General features: G+C 43.4%; 1 protein-coding gene across 3 annotated transcripts in view; it reads left to right on the top strand.

Annotated features, from left to right (window-relative positions):
* The first annotated feature begins 16,442 nt into the window (after positions 1-16,442).
* The window catches only part of LOC133152398 (SH2 domain-containing adapter protein F-like), a 55,499-nt gene continuing 48,813 nt past the window's right edge, over positions 16,443-23,128 (top strand). For all 3 annotated transcript variants that reach the window (XM_061275961.1, XM_061275959.1, XM_061275960.1), the window contains exon 1: positions 16,443-17,172. In XM_061275961.1, the coding sequence (XP_061131945.1) occupies positions 16,744-17,172 (429 nt within the window). In that variant the 5' untranslated portion in view covers positions 16,443-16,743. The remainder of the gene's footprint in view (positions 17,173-23,128) is intronic.

Raw genomic sequence — 23,128 nt, 5'->3', positions numbered from 1 at the left:
CATAAAAGCTTCTTGTCTCGTCTAATTGCCATCACGCCGTCCTTGGATTGGACATTTTGATACTATCAAGCCGACAAGGACGTGAAAATGAAAAGCTGCCTGACAGAGGGCAATGAATTGCAAGTGAATTGATAAGACAAAACAATGTTTGCGTGAAAGGAAAAGCTGACTCGATTGAGAGCCAGCGGTTGCTGCACCGACACGAAAATTGTCGCTACATATCATCATGGTACACAGTGGCCACTGAAGTAACTTGAATCAGACCCCGTTCTTGTTCAGTTTCAGAACTCTCGGAATGACTGACGGCCATACCAGTGCTTAAAGGATACATTAGAAAGTTTCATCATTGCCGTTGGTGGTCTAGTCGTTCGAAATGGCTGAATGTCAAATAATTGATTGATTCTCCTTCCACCCTCATTTCAAACAATCCATTGTAGTGGGACACAATGCAGCTTTTCTATGAGCCTGAACAAGCCCATCAGCATAGAAAGTGCTTGATGCAATTACTTTTGGCGATTTTTCACCTTGTGTGTCCTTGCCAGGTTCAAAAGAACCCAGCGTGTCGTTCTGCTTCCCTGCGCAGACGACGTTCACATCACACCGAGGCTAAATGGATTTCCATTAGCGGGGCTGTGACTTATTCCAGATGCTTACTCAATGCTGTGTGGGCACCGTAGCGGAAAGTTCCCCCCACTAGACCCGACAATAAAAAGCAAATATGGCCGTTCGGAGGGAAGCTTGTGTGCACACTGACGGCGGAAAGAATTGCGCCAAATAAGACGGATTGCTAGAAGGCAATAAACAGCAGGTGGACGATTGAAATGCACGCAGTTAGCTGCGGTAGCAACATCTGTTTACGTGGAGGGGCTCAGGTCGTTATGGATACGCCTCATCAGGCGGCCAGACCCGCACTGGAGGATCAATAAAGAGAAGCATAGATCCGGGAGAAACAGACCATCCGTCTCTCTGCACCACCCTCACGGCGCTCCTCAACGCACACTTATATCCCCCCCCCAACCCTTCCATCCCAAAAGAAACATTTATCTCTTCTCTCATTAGGCAACGGATGGTATCTTTATGCCGAATAATAATGAGCCAGACATAATTAGAAATAGAGAATTGAACAGTATCCATCTCTCTGAGAGATTTGAAAAAACAAAGATAATGTATCATGAAAAAGACACTCAACAGGTTCTATCATCCATCAAGTTAAAACCAAACAAAACAAAAATACGCGATTGAGTGAATTAAATTTTCTGCAAGGCATTAAAATCTAGTGGTACCTTGACTAACTTTGCCATTCAGTTTGCTCAATAATCAAATCACTCTTTCCTATTGAAACCTATTAAAATGCCATTAATCCATTTGAGTCCCTCATTTTTTCTTTCCTGATTTTAACGAAGCAAAATAGCAATTAGTTACGGAAGCGAACGTATTGGTAAAGTCATTGCAACACATTGGTGTTAGATGTTAGAACACATAGATGAAATACACAAAACATATTTCCCAGTATAACTGAACCATGAACCACCTTTTTATCACAGTTTCCTACAGTTATCGGGAAAACCGAACAAAAATAGCAATGCGGTGAACCACATGCTGCTTCATCTACAAATACTGTACATTATCTGACTACATGTAAGAGGCTACATAAATTACGCTCCTACTGTTGCACTTTGTAGAACCTCGATTTAACGTACCAGGAACTAATGAACTCCTGATTTAAAAGACAAAATCTGCAGAAATTTTCGTGCCTGTCTGGAACTCAAATTGTCCGTGGATAGCACACAAAGAACATCAGTTTTGAATTTGTTGCTGTTTTTTGATGACGCAATCAACAGAAAGAGTATGGTACTCTATTTCCGCTGCACAGGATCAGTCTACCGAGATTCAGGATGAACGGTGGCATGTGGCTACACGGTCTTCCGACCCCACAGTGCATTTTTTTTTTGTCAGATTCCGAATTCTTACATTTGGTATGTCAACAATGGCGGACTTCCTGGGTCTTGACTAATAGACCCCCTTCTTGTTCCTAATCTCTTGCCTTATTTCCAGTAGCTGTGTGTGGTGGCGGTAGAGCTGATGAGGATATGCCGGCAGGCATGATGTCATTCACTGAGCTGACTGATTGACTTCATAATGCAGAAAAGACCGTGCTCGGCAGAGCCGCATTATCCCAATGAGGTTTCTTGAAAGGCTGGCTCAAAACTCAATGAATCACCTTTTATAGGCGTTCTTACGAGAAGCACAAGGTGAACACCTCCTCCTCAATAACATTGGCCATATTGAAAAGATGCTCGCTTCGTTTGATTAAATAACAGTGGGAGTGTTTGTGAAATCCTTTCTGAATGATGAACTCTATTATTCCAACAAATTCAGTTTGGAAAATGTCAGGATTAATGTGGTTGTTTTTCATGACCGCTGTTGTATGCCACACGGCTGATTGTTGAGATCAACCAAAATAACGTATTTACAAGGATTTAAAAAAGAAAAGAGTTTAAATTTAATTTTGGAAAAATATTTCATTTTAATTTGGCAAAACTGGTTAAAAGCAAATGTAAAAAAAATAAGTAGTGAAATCATAAAAAAATAATTGTAAAAGACAAATGTTTAAGAAAAATCCATCCTTCCATTGTGGAAGCAGGGCCTGGAGACTCTGAGGCGGACTTTCCAATCGCTGGGGTAGAAGTCACTGAGGTAGTTAAAAAACTCCTCGGTAGCAAGGCCCCGGGGGTAAAATAACATGTAAAACATTTAAAAAACTTTTTCTAAATAAATTATCTGAAAACATTTTTTTATGAAAAATCCCCAAGGTAAAACTATTTTTAAACTTATGCAATAAGAAAACTTTAACGGACATCATTACGGTCACAATAAAATATGTGAATGCAATAATAAGAAATGTTTGTGGTACCACCAAGCCAGAGGCTGAGCTGCTCTGTATTTGTTTACGCTACGTTGCCAGGTTACACTTCCTGTCCCTCACCTCATATCTTCCCTCCAGTCAGTCTCTGTACCGTACCGATAAATCAGACGACAAATATGATTTCTCGTTAAACCCCTAGTTGGACCTGTGGGGTACATAAGTGTAGATTGCACCGTTTCTCCTCACAGATGGCTAAACAAACTGAAGCCGACAAAAACATACTGCCCTTGAAAGAGGTAAGTAATTACATCCAGGAAGGTTTTATGTCATCCAGATGTGCCTCAAGATACAGACCGCGTTTCAATCACGTTAGCAAAAAGACAGCTTCCAGGTCGCCGGAGGGAGAAAAAAGTGACATGTCGGGAATCAATTAGCTTCCCGTTGAGCTTTCCTCATTGTCGGGCTGGCCGCCGGCCAAGAGGACCCTTGAAGCGAGATAAGGTAGTGCAGCCTCACCAGCGGGATAAGCATCTTATCGGCCTGTCGTCTGCCTCTTGACCTCTTGTAGAACACAGCATTAGATAAGTTCCCGCACACCGGGAAAAACACAGCTTTTTATTTGCTAAGGTATGGGATGTTGTTTTTGTGTGTTTATCAACAAGGTAGCATTTGGATGCCTTCTCTCCGATCTTACAGTGAGGTGGAAGATTTGTTCTGTGGCCAGTTTTTGGAAGTCTCATCAATCTACTGGTGCATTCGCATCTCAGGGTGGCAAGAGCAGTCGATAGACCGCAGCGACTTGGGACAAGAGAGATTCCATTAAGAGGCTCCCCAAAAGAGAGAGAGGGGGCTTATCGGTGGTCATCTATCCTCAATTGTTATGAGGCTGTTGGAAAATGGTGGGGGGGGTTGCGAGTAACGTCAGCACTTTCGTTCCCTTTTGCCTGTCCGGATCCCCGACGGAGATAGTTTCGGCATCTATGGCTGAAGCGAAATACACGCTTAGTGGAGAGGGATTTGAAAGAGTAAATATTGAATTTAGCCTCTAATGTACGTTTCAGTTTCATTAACATGAAATTGGTTTTGCATGTCTATCGTGGGTCGATTTTGAAGCTGACATTTTGCTTTGTCCCAGAGATTTTCTCGTCCTGGCAGTGTGCACTTTACGGATCCCCCACTTTGGTTCTTGTGTGTCTATTGAAAGTGATTAGAGTGTCCGTTCGCAGAGGACCCAAGATGCGGAATAATAGCAAGATGTCCTCGCTGTCAACCGAGAAGAATGACCTTTGAAATAGAAGCCGGATATATCGTATCTGTCGCGCCCGAGCTGCTTCTCTGACAAGTCCGCTGAATAAGGTCATGAAATGAGTGGCAGCTACTAAGAAGCAAAGTTTTGGAGAGTCGATGATCATATATCGGTATATAAAAACGTTCTCTGTGTGATCCTTCTTTTGCTCGCACACACACCACGTTTATTGAACGTCCGTTTTTTTCCCGCGTGAGTCTGGTAAGTGAGAAATGACTTTGTCTGAGGGTTTTTCTTTTTGTACAGTGTCCTCCTTCTGTCGTTCTGGCCTCTCTATTAGTCACACGCTCTCAAGGAGGCAAGGCGATCCACTCTAATTACCCGACGCTCCCTCCCCGCAACTTGTGTTAATGGCTGCTTCCGGCTTAAGTAGGCTATCTATATGCAAAGTCTCCTCTGATGAGTTTCTTCATTATTTATTCCTAATATATGACTGTGGCAGCGTTGAGGAGGAGGAGAAAAAGAAGAGCAGTGTTAGCTTTACACAATGCGGTCAAGTGGGAATGTCACACACAAGACAGCTTGAACAAAGGGAGAGTAAACGATAGCTTTTTGCAGCGTCGTTGTTCTTTGTGAATGGGACTAACAAGGGATGAGGTGGAGGACAAGAGTATGTGACGTCCTCAAAGAAAAGTTAGCATGGGAGAGAAATGATTCTTTCCTAAAATCTCTGTTTCTGCAGAAACTAGAGACCCTACGTATCACCATGAGGCAACCCTCTGCCACCCATTTCGTGTGAAACTAGATCGGGATTGTGGTCCAAGCTCTTTCTGCCGACTACGATCGAAGGCTGAACTCGATCCACTAGTCTTGGCACTCTGGAGCCATTAAGGTTGTGGTCGACTTGGACAATTTTCTAGAGTTTTTGAGCAATAATCTAGACTGGTTGTTAGCTATTTGCAAAGACTAGAACAAAATTCCTCCATTAACTCATTCAGTGCCATTGACGGTTTTAGACGTCGAAGATATTAACTGGGTTGGCAGTTAATGAATTATTTTACCTTGAATGATTGCCGGGGGCTGCAATCCATTTTTGATGACTTTGGGCAACGGGTGGGATGCACCCTGGACTAAACTTGAGATGAATTATGCATAAAAATTCCTCAGCGTGTTTTCCCGCAGCTTGGGTCACGTGTGACTTTTGACCGTCTCGACGTCAAGTTAACCTTGCTTTCATTGAGAAGCCCGCTGACACCAACGTAACAGTGGTGATTGGTCGCGTCTGCTTCCATTACACTCGTAATGCTTCCTCTGTCCATTAAGTGTATTTGATTTCCCGCTGAGGGGGCAGGAGGGCAGCTCCTGCAAGCATCACTTCCACCGATGCCCCCGGCATTATACAATTACGCTCGCAGACATTGTCAGACCTCATTTTTGAGAGAGGCTCGAGCAGCAGCCCCTCGGAGAGTAATACCGGTTCATATTTGCCTGCTCAGATAGAAGGATTATAAAGCGGACGATGACAAAATGGCCGCCGCAGCAGATTACAAAGCCTTGATCTTTGGGAATTCATCATGAGAGTTGAGGTCAAAGGGGTAAACGTTTAGAGGGCAAAGAGATACTTTGGAGTTTTTGCATAGTGGCAAGAAATGTGCTTTGCCGTACTCGAGCCCCCAGTAACTAAAGCCATGCTTGGTTTATGAGCTCCGGGGTGGAGGGGGGAGCAGTTTCTCATCTGAAAGTGGCAGGGATGCCCCATTAGAACAGACTAAATTCGTCTTGCCAAAAACAAGGGTAAAAAATGTGCTTTAATTCTTGAACCCTGGGCTATTCTGTCTAAAAATTGGTATAATACATCTTTAAAATAAAATGTTAGGATTTAGATATATAGATATATATTTTGCACAACCAAAAGCTGCAGTTAAGTGTTTTAATATTAAGCCATTAAAAACAAAACACACAAACGCATCCAATATTTGCATGAACCGCTGTTCCTGTCATTTATACAAACACGAGTGTTGTAGTTTGGTTGCTCTACGAGGTGGCACCGCGTCCAGTTAGCTTTATTTCATATGTCACTTCACATTCGCAAAACCTTTGCCCGAGTGCGACAACGGATGAACGGGTGACGACGGCTGAAGAGCTAAAGAGATAATTGAGATAATACTGACGCAAGCAGTTTCCTTCGGTGGCATTTGTGTCGAATTTGTCAAACCCAAGCAGACATCTTTTACACCGTGACCTTCTGTACGGCTTCCCCTCCTTCTTCTCTCACTTTTTTACCACCTCTCTATCTCCATTTGATTACAACTTTCTCCATTCCCCCCATGACGTTCAATCCACTCGACGACTTTATAGCCGCTAAGTGAAGCAATTAAAAGAATACACTCGTCGTAAAATACTACTTTATTCTTGCATTTCTGCAATCAACCAAAAATTAACCGAGTAAAAAGAAAAAAAAAGTAATTTTGCGCTCACAGCTAGGCTATACATAATCTCTCGCCCGCACAATCGACATTGGCTGGAGGTAAATAAAAAAGCCAATTCAAATGATCATCCAGGGAGCTTTAAAGCTTTCCTTTACCCCGGTCGGGCAAGGTGATGAGTTGCCAGATGGTAGAAAGTGCAAACATATCAGAACGGAAAAATCCTGATTGGTTCTCAAAGATGCACATGGGGCTGCAAAGTTTCTCCCCGCAAATGGGACAAAATATGAATAATGCGGATATGTCTCCAATATCTCAACCCCAAATGTTAAAAGCATAAAACAGGATAAGGAGTACCCTACTCTAGTATCAATCATTTAGTATTTCTTTTTAAATGCGTTTTTACCTCGACGCTGATCCTTTACCGTTCGCATCACACTACAAAAAGGGCTGACATCAGTCCGATCGTAATGTAATTTCACTTATGGAGTCCATCAGCGTTCCAATCCGGCCGCTTACTCACACACGCACATAACTGTATATTCAAACTGGCATTGTGCCAGTGTCAGCACAATACACTTTAATAATCCATTAGGATCTATTGCCGAGTGGGCCCGCCTTCCCCACAGCAAAGTAAATCCCCAAGTGAATGTTAAGTGTGCGTCACGGCCATCCATTTCCCTTCCAACATGGCGGCTAAGTGTGAGTTCAGGGAAAATCCTGCACGTGCTTCTTTGGTTTGGATCTAACAGCCAATATCCAAATGCTTCATGTTGCTTGTAAGTTAAGAGAACAGACATTTTGAGCGAGTGTTTTTCCGCTTCGCAAAAGTGGAAATGCTTTTGACTGTGTCCAATTTCCCCCGCTAAACTTCCCATTGCAAGTTACAGTACATTTACAACTCGTTTCCCTTCCTTTTTACAAGCCCACTTGTGCCGTTTGGCTCATTTACAGCCTCAGCCTGTCCCACAATTGCAGCAATTTGCAACAGTGTGATCTTTACATAGCATAACGGCACACGGGCGTCACAATTTAACAGCGCGGGTGGTAGTTAGCGTGCGTTTTATTGTCGGGAATGTTTCCTCTCGGTGTCATTCGGAAGCATCGGTGTATAAGGAGGGAACGGGCCTCGAAAGACTTCCGTCTGGTCCGCTTACCTGTCGTCTTCTCGGGTAATTACACCTGAAATTGGGGAAACGGAGAGCAGGACTGTGCAATTTTTATACACGCCCTTCATGTTATCGCCCACACGCACAAACGTAAATAAAACTTATTCAACCGCCCGGCCTATCTTTTCCCATTTCCGTCTATGTATCTATTAGATGTGACATTCCATTCACACTTATTTCTCGTTCGCCAAGCCCATTACAACATTCCTTCAAAATAAGAGCTGACAACTTAGAAATTTGGTCAGAATTCATTACCGGTCAAATTGGTTCAACCCGGTTAGCTGTGTGTATTTTGCCGCTTCACTTTCGACGCTGGAAACTATAAGGAAGCATTTTTGGCATCGAATCGTCTCCGGTTTCGGTGGTGACGGACGTTCAAAGGCGCACAAACAGTCGACAGGCAGGCAGGTGGTGAGATAGCTTCTCTTATCAGGAGGATGTCTTTGTCTGTGTCCTTGGAGGCAAGCAGTCAGGTATGGATGGAGACAAGAAGGGAGGGGGGAGCGGGAGGAGGAGGAAAGGGAGGATGGGCTTGCATTCGTATTCCTGTCACATCTGCGACGGGTGGGAAAGGTGGAAGAAGGTGTGTGGGGGAATGGGAGAGGGGCTCAGCGGGGCTGTGGCGAGAGGCTAAAAGATGTTAAAATTTTGACAGATGCTTGAAATAAATAAATCCCCAGTTAGGGCTGGATGATATGGCCTTGACATGAAATCTCTTTTTTTTTCTGACAGAAATTCCATTTCCAATTTCAAACGCCAATGCAGGTTCTAAAGTTTTGATCTTTTTTCTGAGATTCAATTTATTTTCCCTGACACCAATTTTTTCACAAAGTCTTCCCCGCCCCCTGTGTTAACTAACTCCACAGAAATACAGCGTTATAAGATTTTTATTGTTGTTTATTAAACAGAAAATATGAATAGTTTTTATTTCCAGCTATAAAGAAGTAATTTTTCAAAGGAAATATCTAATCATTTTATTTTGATTTCGTTTTAATGAAATAACCAATTATTTAATCAAATAAAATGTTTGAATGTGTATTTAAAACTTTCTATTTTTGTCTTTATTTTATTTTATGTGTTATAAATAAAAAAAATGGGCTAACCTGATGTTGCACTTGTCCATCAATTCCCCGTTGGCTCCTCAGTGTCACTCTGTTTGGCCTATCATCTCAAACAGAATGAATCACTGATCAATACTCTAATAAACACCCACTCTCTCACCAATCAGCTTGATCAAAACGCAGACTTAAACCTGCGCCCCACTTTAGCCGTCCACCTCAAAAAAGAAAAAAAAAAGCACTGATGGGATTTGGACCTAAAATGAGATGTGAAGAATCCCAACGCTTCTTATTATTGATCGAAAGCTAAATGGCCTAAAAAGCCTCCCTGGCATCATTTTACCATTGCAGCCTAATGGCTTTCCTTGCGCGTACACACACGCACGCACACACACACACACACTGATAGATGGACATTTATGAAAAAGTGTGCAGCCGCTATTGTGTTACAATTGGAACGATTAGCAGAAAGGTAATCAGTAACAGAACCACGGGTGGTGCGTATAAAAGCCTCCGATGCAAAAGAAAGACAACAAAGCAATTAGTGGACTTGTATAAAATCATAAATGCGTTTTATTGTAGTATGGGTCCGCATTAAACCGTAACATCTATTTTACACACATTTTATAACTTCAAATTGGCTGAAAAGATGGAAACAATGAAACCATAAATACATCGAATATAAAATAAAACAAGATTATGTTGGAGCTATAAAGTGCTTACTTGAGTGAAAGTATTTTTAATGCAGTAGCCCGTCAGTGGTTGAGTATTCGTGGTTGGTTCGGATTAAAGTTGTGGTTGGTGGGTTAAGGTTAGTGATTTGGGTTTATGATAAATGTCTGGGTTAGGCTTAAGGTTTAGTGGGTTCCCGTCAGGGGGGTCAATAAGTAATGATTATGATAAGGTTTTATTGTTAGTGGTTTAGAGTTGGTGGGTTTGAGGGTCAAGATCGAAGCTTTTATCCACCGAGCGTGTCAAAGGGGGGGGGGGGGGGGAGATATTTGTTAGCGCTTGTTGGCATTCATGCATATTGATGAAGTATGTGGATCAAAAACTGTCTCCTGAATTCCTGACCTGTGCGGTACTTTGTCAGTCGTATTTGGAAGGTGAGTGCGGAATGACAGAGAGATCCAATTAGCATGGAGAAACGCAATCATACTTCTTCAGCCCTCCCCACGCAGGAATTACGTGACCGACGGACACGGTGTGATCCATTTGATTGAATGAATGTTTTATGGCAGATAAACGTGTCCATGGAAGTGTTGAGAGCGTACAACTCACAATTGATCCTTTTATACAATTCCATTTAATCAAGTATCGTGTGAGTGGACATCTCCCTCGGGGGGACTTGCTTTTTATACCTGCTTGTTAATTATGCTCACTCAGATGGGACGTGCCTTGAAACCATGTGAGGGAATGATAACCTTCTGCAAGAATGGCCCGTGTCCCATCGTACCAACAATTGAATTAATAGTGACATTTCGGGACAATTATATCCCCCGTGTTAAGTCATTGTTATTTTAATGACAGTGTATCTATTCTCCCGAGTGGGAACTCTTATTCATGCTGTACACATTGTTCAGTCCTTCTTGAAGCAAAAGGGCGACGGAAGCAGGATAATGCGACATGTGAGGACACCCACGACGGGAAGTGAGCAGGGTGGCGGCATTCCGTCATCATGTTTGCGTAAGGGTGGTGTCAGGTGGGCAGCAGACCTGACCAAAAATTCTGTCCACCAAGACAGGATAAGGTTAAGATCAGGCTCGGATTACTATAAAACTGCGGGTCAATCAATGGAAGTCAATAGAAGCTCATTTGAGGAAAATACTTAATCCACCTGCCTTATTCCGTTGTAGTAGTCTAAACTATCATGGCCACTGGTTCCGTGACAGCCTAATTGGCTTTGAAATACAACTTCTATGAGACAAGAGCCCGAGAAAAATAATAACGGCACTAGCGCTGCGAGCCATCCCAGCCTTCAAAGCACATAAAAATACATCTAATAAACTGCAGTTATGGGCGAGCTGGCAGTTTCTCGGAAAAAAACCCATTCCCAAGTCTTTTCAGTGAGAATTTTACGGTTGTTCTTTGATTTAATCAGTGGTGCGGTTGGAGCTCACTGGCGTGGTGTATACTGTAGCCTATATAGAAAAAGATAGCAGCATTTAAGGTCATATTTATTACAACACACCCAAGTGGGCGATAGTGAAGACTGGCCAGACCAGTGTAAAACATTTAACCCTAGACCTAACAGTCAGACTTATTTATTGTTACAAATAGGGTACACCCTGGACTGGTCACCGGCCAATCACAGGTCACATATAGACAAACAAGCACTCGCTGGAGTACCTGGAGAAATCTCTCCAAGGAGGAAGACTAGAGACAAGATTCAAACCCTAAACTCAGAAGTTGTGAGGCAGACACGCAAAACACTGGTCCACCCGTGATGCTCCAGTCATTCCTATGGGATATTTATATAAGATATTATATATAAGATCCAAAATCTGAAGAAATTGAAGAAAAAACCACATTTTTCTTCTCTCCATTCTTTGGATCAGCTGTTACTGGATGACAAGGTCCAGTGCCACCTTTGCCGCCAGCTTGCTCACTCTTCCACTCATATGGAAATGAGACCTTTTTAATCTCACACCAGGGATGAGCTACTGTAAAAGACGCTTCCAAGCCTCCCCCATCTTTTTTTTTTTTTTTAGTGTTTTACGTACGCACCTGCAATATGTGAAAATCTGCAATCTGATATTGCAAGAATAAAATGTATACATAGAATACCCCACCCACTGGCGGAGCTACAGGGGGGCCGTGGGGGCACTGCTCCCCCAAAGATATGCTTGGACCCCCAGGTGCCAGATATTTTTTCTCAATAATAATGATAATAATAATAATACAACTTTATCAGTATTTATTTTTTGTTGTTGTTTTCGGGACCTCTGAGATATGCTCCCTATGCGCCTTTTTCCAAACATTTGAATTAAAAAAAAAAAAAAAAGACAATTCCACAGTACAATGGCATTCATGCTAGGTGAAACGTGAAATAGCAAAGAATTATTGCACATCATCTTGACATTTCCATAGTTGGAAGTCAAGCTATTTTGCTTGCCTGCCTTGAAATAAAAAAATCTTCCATTACAGTTTGGACCCGCATCCATACTGTGCAGCTACTTAATAGAGCAGTGACTATCACCTGCTTGCAGTTCAAGCAGCAGGATATGGACTTGTGGTGTGTTTAATGAGGCTGTGGTAAGGGCTCCCAGCAGGCCGGCCATCAGCTCAGACACGCTCCCGTCTCCCACGTTAGGCGGCACCCATCCGTCATCTTCGGGATGTCATCATCATCATCCCCGCGCAACGGCACTCCGGTGGGCTCTATCTCACTCTCGGATCGGACCGCTCGAGGAAGTGAGGTTTTGGGAAAACAACAACAAGTCTCCGAACGCTCTTCTTTCTTCTTCTCCAGGACATAAAACAAAGACGGCGAGCCCATTGTCTGCTGATGATTTCCCTGGAGTGAAAGGCGTTCCGAGCCACCGAGCCGTGTCTAATTTGTCTGGGAAAAAAGGTGTTAGGAGAAGTGCTCAATGAATGCTTGGCTGTTTAATCTCACTTCTATTGTGCAGCATTGCTTTTTTGTGCATAAATGCTCCTTAAATCAAACCCACGCACACACACACACCGGAGATGCTAATGTGGATGAAGAATTGCCGTGTGACAGCAGCGATTATAGCAAGTGGCGGGGATAAAGTTACACAAGCAATACATCATTAATTTCTAATTATTGATACTTTGATACAAGTAAGTGAGATGATCCTCTCAGAAAGATAAAGCTATGCGGGCAATCAAATGTCTGCTCTGTCCCAGTCAGTAACTTCTGATTTAAGGCGATCCGAAATCTCGCCATCCTTCCTTCCTCCCTGCCTGTCATCCTCTGTTTTGTTTTGTATTACTTCGCCCCCCCCCAAAAAAACCTCTAATCCACCTGCCTGGTCCGCCGCAGCCCAGCGTGACGCAGACAGACATTATTGGGTCACGCAGACGCCCTTAGCCAGAAAAACGAGCCGGAGTGAGCGAATGTCACACGTTCACGGCCAACAGCATCAGACACCTGAGATTGGATCTGTTCCTAGATCTGCACTGAGCCAACAGTCTGACACGCATTCTATCAGGCCATGCACAACCATTAAGGACCTTTCTAGCGTGAAACAAGAAAGCTCCCAAACAACCTATTTTTCTGCCTTGGTAATACTCATAGTTTTGAAATAATTGTACAGTAGGCGCGAGACATCGGGATAACCTTTGTTGTCATGTGGAGTTATCAGCGCCGAGGGATAGATGTTACCATTTTGAACCTCAGTGTGAACACAGAAACGGCGCAAAAGCACTATTTTTAAAAACTTCATGACCACTCTGTATTAAGTTGACTTTTGAAATTGTCCCACCTTGACCATCATTTAGGACAGCAAAGGATCGTCCTCTAAGGTCTCCTTTGCATATTTTATAAATTAATGCGTGCTCTTTAATAATATGTGAGATCGACTCTCTTTATGTCAAAGTTATAGGAGTGATTGTCACTGAAGGCTTCAAAGAGACGCCAATCCATTCAATATCACACAAGCGGTTCAAGGGCTTGGAACTGCGGAGGTGGAGCAGGTCACGCGGGTTAATGAAGGAAGTCTTGACAAGTGGGAATGTTTTGAAAAAAAAGATTGACCGCTTTCCATAAAGTGGAATATCAAGTGCGGAAATAATTGGATAAGTTTAAAATCGAAGTCATTGGTGATTAAAATAGGAAATGGATTGTTGCATCTATTATAGTTCACTTGCATTTTTTTCTTTGGATTTATTGTTACAGTTTATTGAAACTACTTAGGAAGCTAATTGGTTAGCTCAATTTTGACAGTTCAAAATGTAAAAATGCAACTTAAAGCTTTGGCTGCATAATTCATAAAGCTTTTATTATAGTCTCAGTTGAACCATGGAAGCAATTATTTCTTCCTTTATTTCCTGTGGGGGCAAAAAATATATAATTTCATCCCAAAAAATGCCCTCAAAATACGGAATATATGTACTGATAAATAATTTGGCTGTGTCCTCACGATGACACAGCCTGGTTCTGCCGTCGCATCATTTCCAGCACAGCCTGACAAAAAGCCCCAAAGGAAGACGACTTAGCTGAGGAGATAAAGTCGTTGCATGTCTCGCACGGCAGCAAGTCTTATTTGATTTATTTATTTGAGCTGCGTGGCAACTGATGAAGGCATTAAAAAAGTCCCTGCTATGCTGAACCTAAGCTGACAGGCTGCCTGGCTGTGTGGATTTTAGGCTGCTTTCTACACACAACGTACAAACACACCACACCATAGGAGGGAGAATTTACAGCCTGAATGTTTTGAAACTGGGTCTTACAAATATTATTAAACACGTTAATAAAGTGTATACAAATATTTGCTCACTATACTGGTGTTGCATTGTGATGAAAAATATTACTCCTGATTTTTATTCTTGGTCTTGTTTTGATTGTTGCTAGGCAGACTTCACAGAACTTGGTCCTAACTGTTCCATAGGACAATAAAAATAAAGTAATATTGGTTATGCCACTTGGTTGTTTGTATAACAAGCTAGGACATCAACATTGTTGCATTCTTGCTGAGTATGGCCTTTCTTTCCCTGGACGTCACGAGGAGCACTAGGGCGTTGCGACTAGCCGAGCGGCTACTAGAGAAAAGAATGAGTAAAAGCATTATTTTTATTTTCACTTGTGGCGTCAGCGCTTCATCTGTGCATGTGGTGGATGTAGCAGACTTTTTGTTTTTGCTTCACAGGGTGAATAAAAAAGAAAAAAAACACTGACAAGAGTGTGCATTATTACCAGACCGGCAGTGGTGACTCAATACTTCTTTCAATAACACGTTCAAATCATAGTTTAACCCTGGCATTGGAAAAACTCTGGAGATATCCGTTATTGCTGTCTTCACTTTATTTTTAGAAAGTAAAGTGACCTCGAAGCTAGCACATTCATATGACTCAATAAAAAAAAGCTTCACATGAAATTGATTTAGAGCAATGGTTCCCAAACTTTTGCAGGCTGGCGCCCCCTTGGCTCCCCATTGAATTCCTAGCGCCCCCCCCCCCCCCCCCCCCCCACACACACACAGACACATATGGAAACAAACACCTCTTTCTTGATATTTGGTATGCTGCAATTTGAAAAGAGAAAGGTTAAACACAAATGTGTATTTCACAAATAAAACCCAGTTTAGTAAACCAATTTATTTTTTAGCAGTTTTAACTGTTTCAGCAACATAGAATGGTAAATAAACATTCCACCAGTAACCTTCATTGTCTCACACTTAATATTAATGGGATGGATGTGCTTGGTGCAGGGACATAAGATTCTCAACATCAGGCTGGAACTCACTAAGAAGAAGTCGTATATCCCCGCGGTCAGTAATTGCACGTGTTGTGTACAAATCGTCAAACAAACGTTCAAACTTCGGACTTCGGACTGCCGCCCCCCTACCGCCCCTTTCTTCCTCACCGCCCCCCCAGATCTTTCCACCGCCCCCAGGGGGGCGGTACCGCCCACTTTGGGAACCACTGATTTAGAGGGTCCCTTTTGTTTAGCTCTATTTTTATGAGGTCTCCAGAAAACTCTCTTAACGGAAAGACCTTCACCTATGAAATGTGTGACATTCACTCTTTAATAATAAACACAGGCGGCTACAGGTGCACTGTGAAAAATACAGTCGGTGCTGCGGCATAATGGCTGCATCTCAATGTTGCGATTAGAGGATCTGCTAGCATTTGGAGTCCAATCACTCTTTTATTGCGTTCCCCACTTTCTGCTGCCTGAGCTGTCAGCCATCAAAATGCAAATGCTGTAATTCGGTGTCTCAAAGGAGACGCGTCCTCTGTAAGTAGTGCAAGGGAGACTGTATGGATGCACCACACAAATAGTCTTGATGCAGCCATAGGAAGTACTTGGACTGTAAAGAATATTTAGTGTCGAATGGATTAGTTTATGTGATGTCATATGAGGTCAGTTTTACGGGCGGCGCAGCGGTCGACTGGTTCGCACAACCGCCTCAAAGTGCAGAGGGTGAGGGTTTGATTCCGGTTCCGGCCTTGCTGTGTGGAGTTTGCATGTTCTCCCTGTGCCTGTGTGGGTCTCCTCCAGGTACTGCGGTTTCCACGTTCCAAAAACATGCATGGTAGGAATTGCCCATAGGTGAAATTGAGTTCCTGTTCAGGAAAATGGATGGATGGATGGATGGATGGATGGATGGATGGATGAATAATAAAAACGGATTTCACTCATAGGCGGCTCGGTGGGTTGATTGGGCACTCTAAATTGCCTCGAGGTGTGAGTACGAGTGCGGATGGTTGTTCGTCTCTATGTGCCCTGCGATTGGCTGGCAACCGGTTCAGGGTGTCCCCCGCCTCCTGCCCGATGACCGCTGGGATAGGCTCCAGCAAGCCCGCGACCCCCGTGGGGACAAAGCGGTACAGAAAATGGATGTATGGATGGATTTCGCTCATTCCATGCTTTAAGTGAATGTCCAACAGAGGGCAGTGAACGTTGTCAGGTAACGGAGAGCACGTTGCTTGGAGAAGGAAGGGGGGAAGGAAGAAAGTATAGGGGGCGTGTCCTCACTGTCGCTCCCATGTTGCGCAGCGTGGAAATTTGACGTGTGTGGAGCACACGCATTGCACACATGCACACGCACATTACACTACAGTAGAAAGCCAACGTGAGCGTGCTGTTTGTTGTGTGATTGCGTGTGACAGACTTTGACAGTGCCTTCGGTAAAGCCCTCCAGCCCCCCGGCCGGCTGCGGCTCCCGGCTGACACACGGACTTCATTCACACTGCCAGGTCCGGACTCCTGGAACTTCCAAAAAGGGGGACAAAAGAAAGAAACAACGAAGTACAGTCATTTTTGGATCGTAAGCGATGCTCTGGCAGCATGGCCAAGTGGTTCAAGGAGCACCTCGGATTCAAAACTACCAAAGCACCCCCTCCGGCGCCCCCGAAGCCGGACTACCGACACTGCCTCACCGGTGTGCCCGGCGCGCCTGGCTTCCAAACGGGGGCCACTTTCACGCTGAGCCCTGCTCAGCCGGACATTCTTGCCGCGTACAAACTCCAAAAGGAGCTGGACTTCGAGGACCCGTACACTCCCGACGGAAATATCGCGTTCGCAGTGGGATCGCCGGACATCAAATACGTGTCACCGAAGCACCGACTCATCAAGGTGGAGACGGTGGAGAAGACCAACCCGGCGCCCGGTACTGGTGGTGGAGGAGGCGGTGCTGTGGTGGTCGCTCAAGCCGTCGCTGTGAGCGGCGTGAAATCTCCCACGTCACCCCCCACGGAGCAGGACAGCAAGGAGAAGGTGCGTGAACTTTTTAGTCTTTAAACTGAGACAAACTAACACGATCATAAACAAGTGATGTGTTTTAAACAGCCTCATTCGTAGTGCACTTTATAAAATCAAATTGATGACAACTTGACCCACTTTTTTGTGTGTGACAACCGGTGGAACTTGTCACACGGTGCGAGCGGCGGCTCACTTCCGACGAATGACTAACCCTGCGCGGCAGGGAGTTACGCGTGAACGCGGTCCACTCCAAAACCAACTAGACATGTTGCAATGAAACGCAAAATTGTGTCATGCGCTTACTTTCACTTTGTACCCATAGTTTTACGCTCATCGTGGTGCGTTCAAGTCATCTTTTCAGCAGAGTCGAGTCTTCACATCATTGACAGACTCATTTAGTATATCCATGATTATACTGCATTACTTTTTCTTTACATGTGAACAAGATCAATTGGTGGGTATTTATTTTTATATAAACCTTTTTCAAATAAATATATCTAGATAAGACGGATCCCATCCCAGCTCACTGGGTGAGAGCAGAAGCAGTGTGCAGTGTAAACCCTGCAATAGCCACCTGTCAGTGCTGGGATGGAGACAAACATTCTTACCTATAGACAGTTTAGCATCTTCATTTAAGATAACATGCAATATTTTGGAATGTGGGATAAAGCCCGGGGAAATATATACATTTAATCTTGTTAATATCGTCAACACAGAAGCAACAATGCAGCAATTGGCTTTGCCGCAATTTGCCGATAGATTGTCGGCTTACGTCAGAATGTTGCATCGTATTTCTTCCCATACATTTAGTTTGGCTCTCAAAGGACTTCATAAAAATGTAAAAGTTCAGCAAATGAATTGCACTTTTAAAATGACATCCATACATTTTCTATAGATTGTCCTCATAAATATTTCAGGTAACCTAGAGCCTATCCCAGCAAATTTTGGGCAAGAAGCGAGATACATTTTATAGACGGATTTAAGCCTACTGACAATTTGGAATCTCCATTACGCATCTTTTCACGATTGTGACAAGGAGCCGAACCGAGAGCCAAATGAACTAATTTTAGTTGATTGCTAAGAAGACAACACTTGCATCCATGCTTTTTAACGCGACACTGCTGGGAGCTGTTGTGTCAGCACAAAGTCAACGTGGAGACAGACAGGCAGGGAGAATGCTTCTAGTAGCACTTTGTCATGCCCTGGCCTCTCAGGAATCCACATACACACACATGCAGAAGAAACCTGAGAAGTGCGTTGCCGACTAGGTTAAGGACGCGCCTGTGTGATGACGAGTGTTATCCGTCTATGTGGAATGTTTGCAGCCTATCTTCACAAACAACTAACCGCACGACAACTTGCATCTTTAATATTATCATTAATATCGTCGACTTACTAAGCAGACAGATAGACACGATTAAAACTGCTTTTGTGTCACCACTACGTCACAATAACATCCATTCCTGGGGCGGTAACATTTTTTGTAGCACAGTGAAGGTGACTTTAGTGACAACATTTGTATTGGCACATTTTTGCATGTCGCTTGTTAACGCTGCAATTCGTGTGGTGCAGCATCTGTGCCTTGTTTGCTTCCTCCCCTCCCCACCAAACAACTGTTATTGCCATCCAAAATATATTTCCCATATGCCTGAAGATCAGCAAGCGTGACAAAGTCATAAAACGCACCTACTTCTGCAGCTCGGTTTTATCAGTCCTACACTTAAGTATGTGAAGCAAGAAAAAAAAAAACCTACCATTTTGCTTCAACCAGTGCAGCTGTTCAAACTGATTACACATCTCACACATTGGCTTTAACAGACTTCACTTTGTGTAGTGTGCCGCGCATTCTGAACAGTTCGTGCCGTGTGAAACGAGCGCTGACAACGCGGCGCTCTTGAGCAGCACACAGAGAGATTGGCTTTAAAGGTTTCTCGTCAGGCGGTGAGGGTTTGATCACAAGTGTTGTATAGATTGAAAAGTGTGATGCTTACTTGAGCTGATTCTCTTGTTTGTATTGATTTTAGGAACAAGTGGCTGCCGCTACTACAGAAAAATATGACAAGAATTAGGGATAAAAATTACACTGAGCATTGAATGTTGATCTGTTGGTTCACTTTTGAATTAAAATGTGATACTCAAGTAGTTTCTTTGTGGGGTGGCATTTTGCCTTGTCATCAGTTACTAGCCATCAGAATCAAATGCTAATATGTAAATGCTAGCATGCAAAAAGGCACAGTGACAAAGCGTCTGTATATTTTACAGAACTCCTTTACATCCTTCTTGTCTATTGAGGGAAGTTGTAACAATACTGACAAAACCCAATCGAGGCTGCACAAAGTGACTCAACTTCTTCCTGCTTGGCTGCATCGATGTTTTAATTACTTGACTGATGAACGCTAATTATATCAGCACTTGGCTGATTAGCAGAATGCCAATGGAAGAATGAAAGAGTATTGACCGGGTTTGTTTTTACTTATTAGAGAAGGAGGGGAAAAGCAAATTGTTCACTTTAGGATGACTTTGATAAAGTCAGGAAGTCCAGCGTAATACAATTCAAAGAATTTTGACTAGAACCCAAATTCTTTGGTAAAATATTTGTTCTTGGCTACGGGATTTGGATACTCCTGACTTCCTTGTTGTGCTCTTTCAAGGCTGTCGTGTGTTTATTTTCTTTTAATGACGGTAAGCCCTTCACGCGAGACGGCGTCGAGAGAGGTGATCAATTCTCATCCCGCCTCCGAACTCATTATAGGCCTCATCGGCTAGCTCATCGCTGCCCTCAACTTTTAGTCAAGGGCGGGCGGGAAAGTGACGATGAGCTAGCGCTCAGCAAAAAAAAAAAAAGGTGTAAACAAAAGGCGGATACTGCGGCATCCTCGTGGCCCGCCATCATTAGCGTGTGTTGATGCACAGGGGAATTGGCTGCTCCAGTCTTGGAGAGCCAGCACTGAAACATCTATACATAGAAACAAATTTCCACTGAACTCATTCTGGTTCTTCTCCTCAGTGAGACTTTTGTACGAGAAGTACCTAGCTCAGCATTCCCCAAAAGCCTTTACTGCTTGTAAAATCTGGCATTTTTCTACCCCCCCTGAGTGTTGCTGTTCTGTATAAAGCATCACTGACAATCAATAGATAGGACAAAGTTGAACTTGTGATATTCCATCCTCCTCACTCAGGTCCAATGTAATACATCCGAAGTCATTAATGGTCAGATAAAACAACACCAAAAATATATTTTTTGGTCTGTTGGTAGTAGCAGCAGTTTTCCCATTTCAGCCGTAATGTGTTCACCTGACTTCTCACCTCAGCGCTTCAAAATCAGCGTCTTCTCCCGTCCTCATCTCAGCCCCGCTGTGATAGCCTGAAAAATGTCAGTCGCAGTCTCATCAACATGGGCCGCAGGAGTGGGCTTTTTTCAGAGAGCCCTGAAATGGATGGAAAGACATCAGCGCCTATGATGTTTTCTAACACTTTCTATTTGAAAGTGCTTGGCGAGAGGTCTGACAGGCCACGCTGGTCAGTGTGATGCAGTTTTCACATTTAGCTGTAAAATCATCCTTTTATAGGTTGATGATGTCATACCAGACATCTTTCCTACTCTGTCATTTCAACAGAATCCGTCTTCATTCGAGGGGACGTATGGAAAATGTATTGCATATGATTGTCTATGTGCCAGGTATCAGAATCTAGCAGCTAATCCGAAATGTCCAACAAAGAACAATTTTGGGCAGAGAAACTGATAGCAAGTAAATCAACCAGATTGTGATGTCACAATTCTGCAAAAAATTACCATGGACAAATTTTCGGCAATATTTACTTGGTTGTTTAATTTTGAAAAGGCCTTGGTATTTGTGCCCCATTTTCCATCATGCATGTTCTTAAATCAAAACTGATTGGTATGTGTTAGTTTTCAGTAGACCACAGACTTCCCGAACTATTTGAAGTGTCTCAGGAATTTTTCCTCGTGTCACCTCGGGTTACTCGTGTCAACAAGTTAGTCACCGGCTCCTAAAAAAACCCAAGGACCATCGTGCCAAACATTCTCAGAAAGCCTGTGTGTGAGCTGGAAGTTTTGGAAAAAGAAGGAAGTTGCTTTGTTGTTTCGGATTCATGGTTACGCCCCGCTTGTTGCCGTGATGTCATCCTGTCGTGAAAACACTGGAAAGCCTCCGATATAATTTAGCAATCCGCAAAACTCGTTGCATAAACATCACTATGCCGTAATCCCGCATTATTGAATATAATAACTACTCACGGTTTTGGGGTTTTATAAACAGCGAGGCCAAAATTCATCGGATGGCATTTTGTAAGCACGCTTTCCCGCAATCAGGCGTACCCCGCTGTCTCTTCCAATCTCGTTGTCTCGACGAGCTCAGTCAAACAACTCCACCAGGTCACAATTAGGTCTCAGACGGCCGCTCTCGACATGTCATCCATTTTGTTTAATGATAGCGCGTATCGCCTGGGGGAGTCCCGGTGGTTGGGCAAATTCTCGCAACCCACTGATTAAATGGACGCCAGGAATCAGTTCTTCTTTCCGCGAGTTAAAATGACACAAACATATGCTTTAGCCGAGTGGTATTTTTCCACATTATCGGGCTGCTTCTGCATTCGCTCCGTGTTATTTGTTTGTGTTGCTCGGCAGGAGGTCAACCTGCTGGATTATGATATCCGTTTTGGAGCTTCGACTATACAGAATGGAACATTTTTCTTTACCCATCCAATCGAACATTAGACATAGATGGATATGTTGAGCTATCATGTCTGAAACTCGATTTCTGAATCTTTTTTAAGAATTTTTTTAACTGACATAATTTTTGCGACACAAAAGACAAACGTCCGTATTGTGTATCCGATATTTCTTGTGTCATAAATTACAGGAATTCCAACCTGGTGTAAATAATTTTCCACATACCATAGAAATATTCTCGTCAATACGCAGTTTGAGAAAGTCAGCCACTGTCTGCAATTGTTTGCCGTAGCTTCCCTCACTCCAGGATTTGGGAAGTGCTCCCTTCCTGACAGGAAGTGTTTACGGCTTGGCGACATTCCCTTTTTAACTTGACAAGTCTGTGTTCGCCTCGCTTTGCTAAAATGTCTAACCAAGGGTTAAATGTTCACAGCTGTTCCGGCTGGAGCAAGATTTCGGATGTTGAAAAAAAAAGTAACAAATAGCAACTGGCCCGTGGCGGTCGCATGGGCCACGGATGACGCCGCTTTGTGCTAACAGATTAGCGATTGTTGCTTGCAGGGATTTGAGACTCCACCCTGTCTGTTACATCCTTAATTGAAGTGGGTTTCATCATCAACTTGTAGTCATCAAAAAACAAAAACATCTTTGTTTACCTTTGAGATTCTGTTTCATTGTGCCCAGTATGACCCCAACCTTGTTAGTATGCACCATCATTCTTGCATGTTAGCTTTCCCCCCCTTCTTTAAGCCTTCTCATGCATTGTCAAAGAAGAAAAATACAAATGAGCATTTCCTGTGTAATTACAGCACATGTGGGATTAACATAGTTTATAACTTTTTAACATTCCGTTGCTGCACCAGCACTATTGCACTGCGGCAATGCCGCCAATAAACCTATCACGGGGCGTCTAAGGGGGGTGGCAAAGGAAGGAAATTGGGTGCCGCCAAGCGTGTCGCCAAGTACTTCATCTTGAATATCTATCATATATATTGAAGGAACTTTTATACGGCGCTCCGCTCTCTTCTCTTTTATACGGTGCTCCGCTCTCTTCTCATGTAGGCTAAAGTCCTAAAACTTTTTTTTTTTAAATCCTACCTGCGGATTGGTCGCAAATTGCCTTTCACTTCTCATCTTCGTGTACACTGGCTTACTAACGGCAATCCAAATGAATTGGCTGACTTGAAATCGGGTTAGAAACCGTATCATGATTGTGTATGTACAGTGCTGAGTGGGCTCCTAAAATGGATGCCCCTTTTTCAATGTTACTTACCAGGA

This window comes from Syngnathus typhle, linkage group LG4 (assembly GCF_033458585.1).
Source record: "Syngnathus typhle isolate RoL2023-S1 ecotype Sweden linkage group LG4, RoL_Styp_1.0, whole genome shotgun sequence".
Lineage (NCBI taxonomy): Eukaryota > Metazoa > Chordata > Actinopteri > Syngnathiformes > Syngnathidae > Syngnathus > Syngnathus typhle.
The sequence above is the reverse complement of the archived record's forward strand: the minus strand, read 5'-3'. Positions and strand labels throughout refer to the sequence as shown.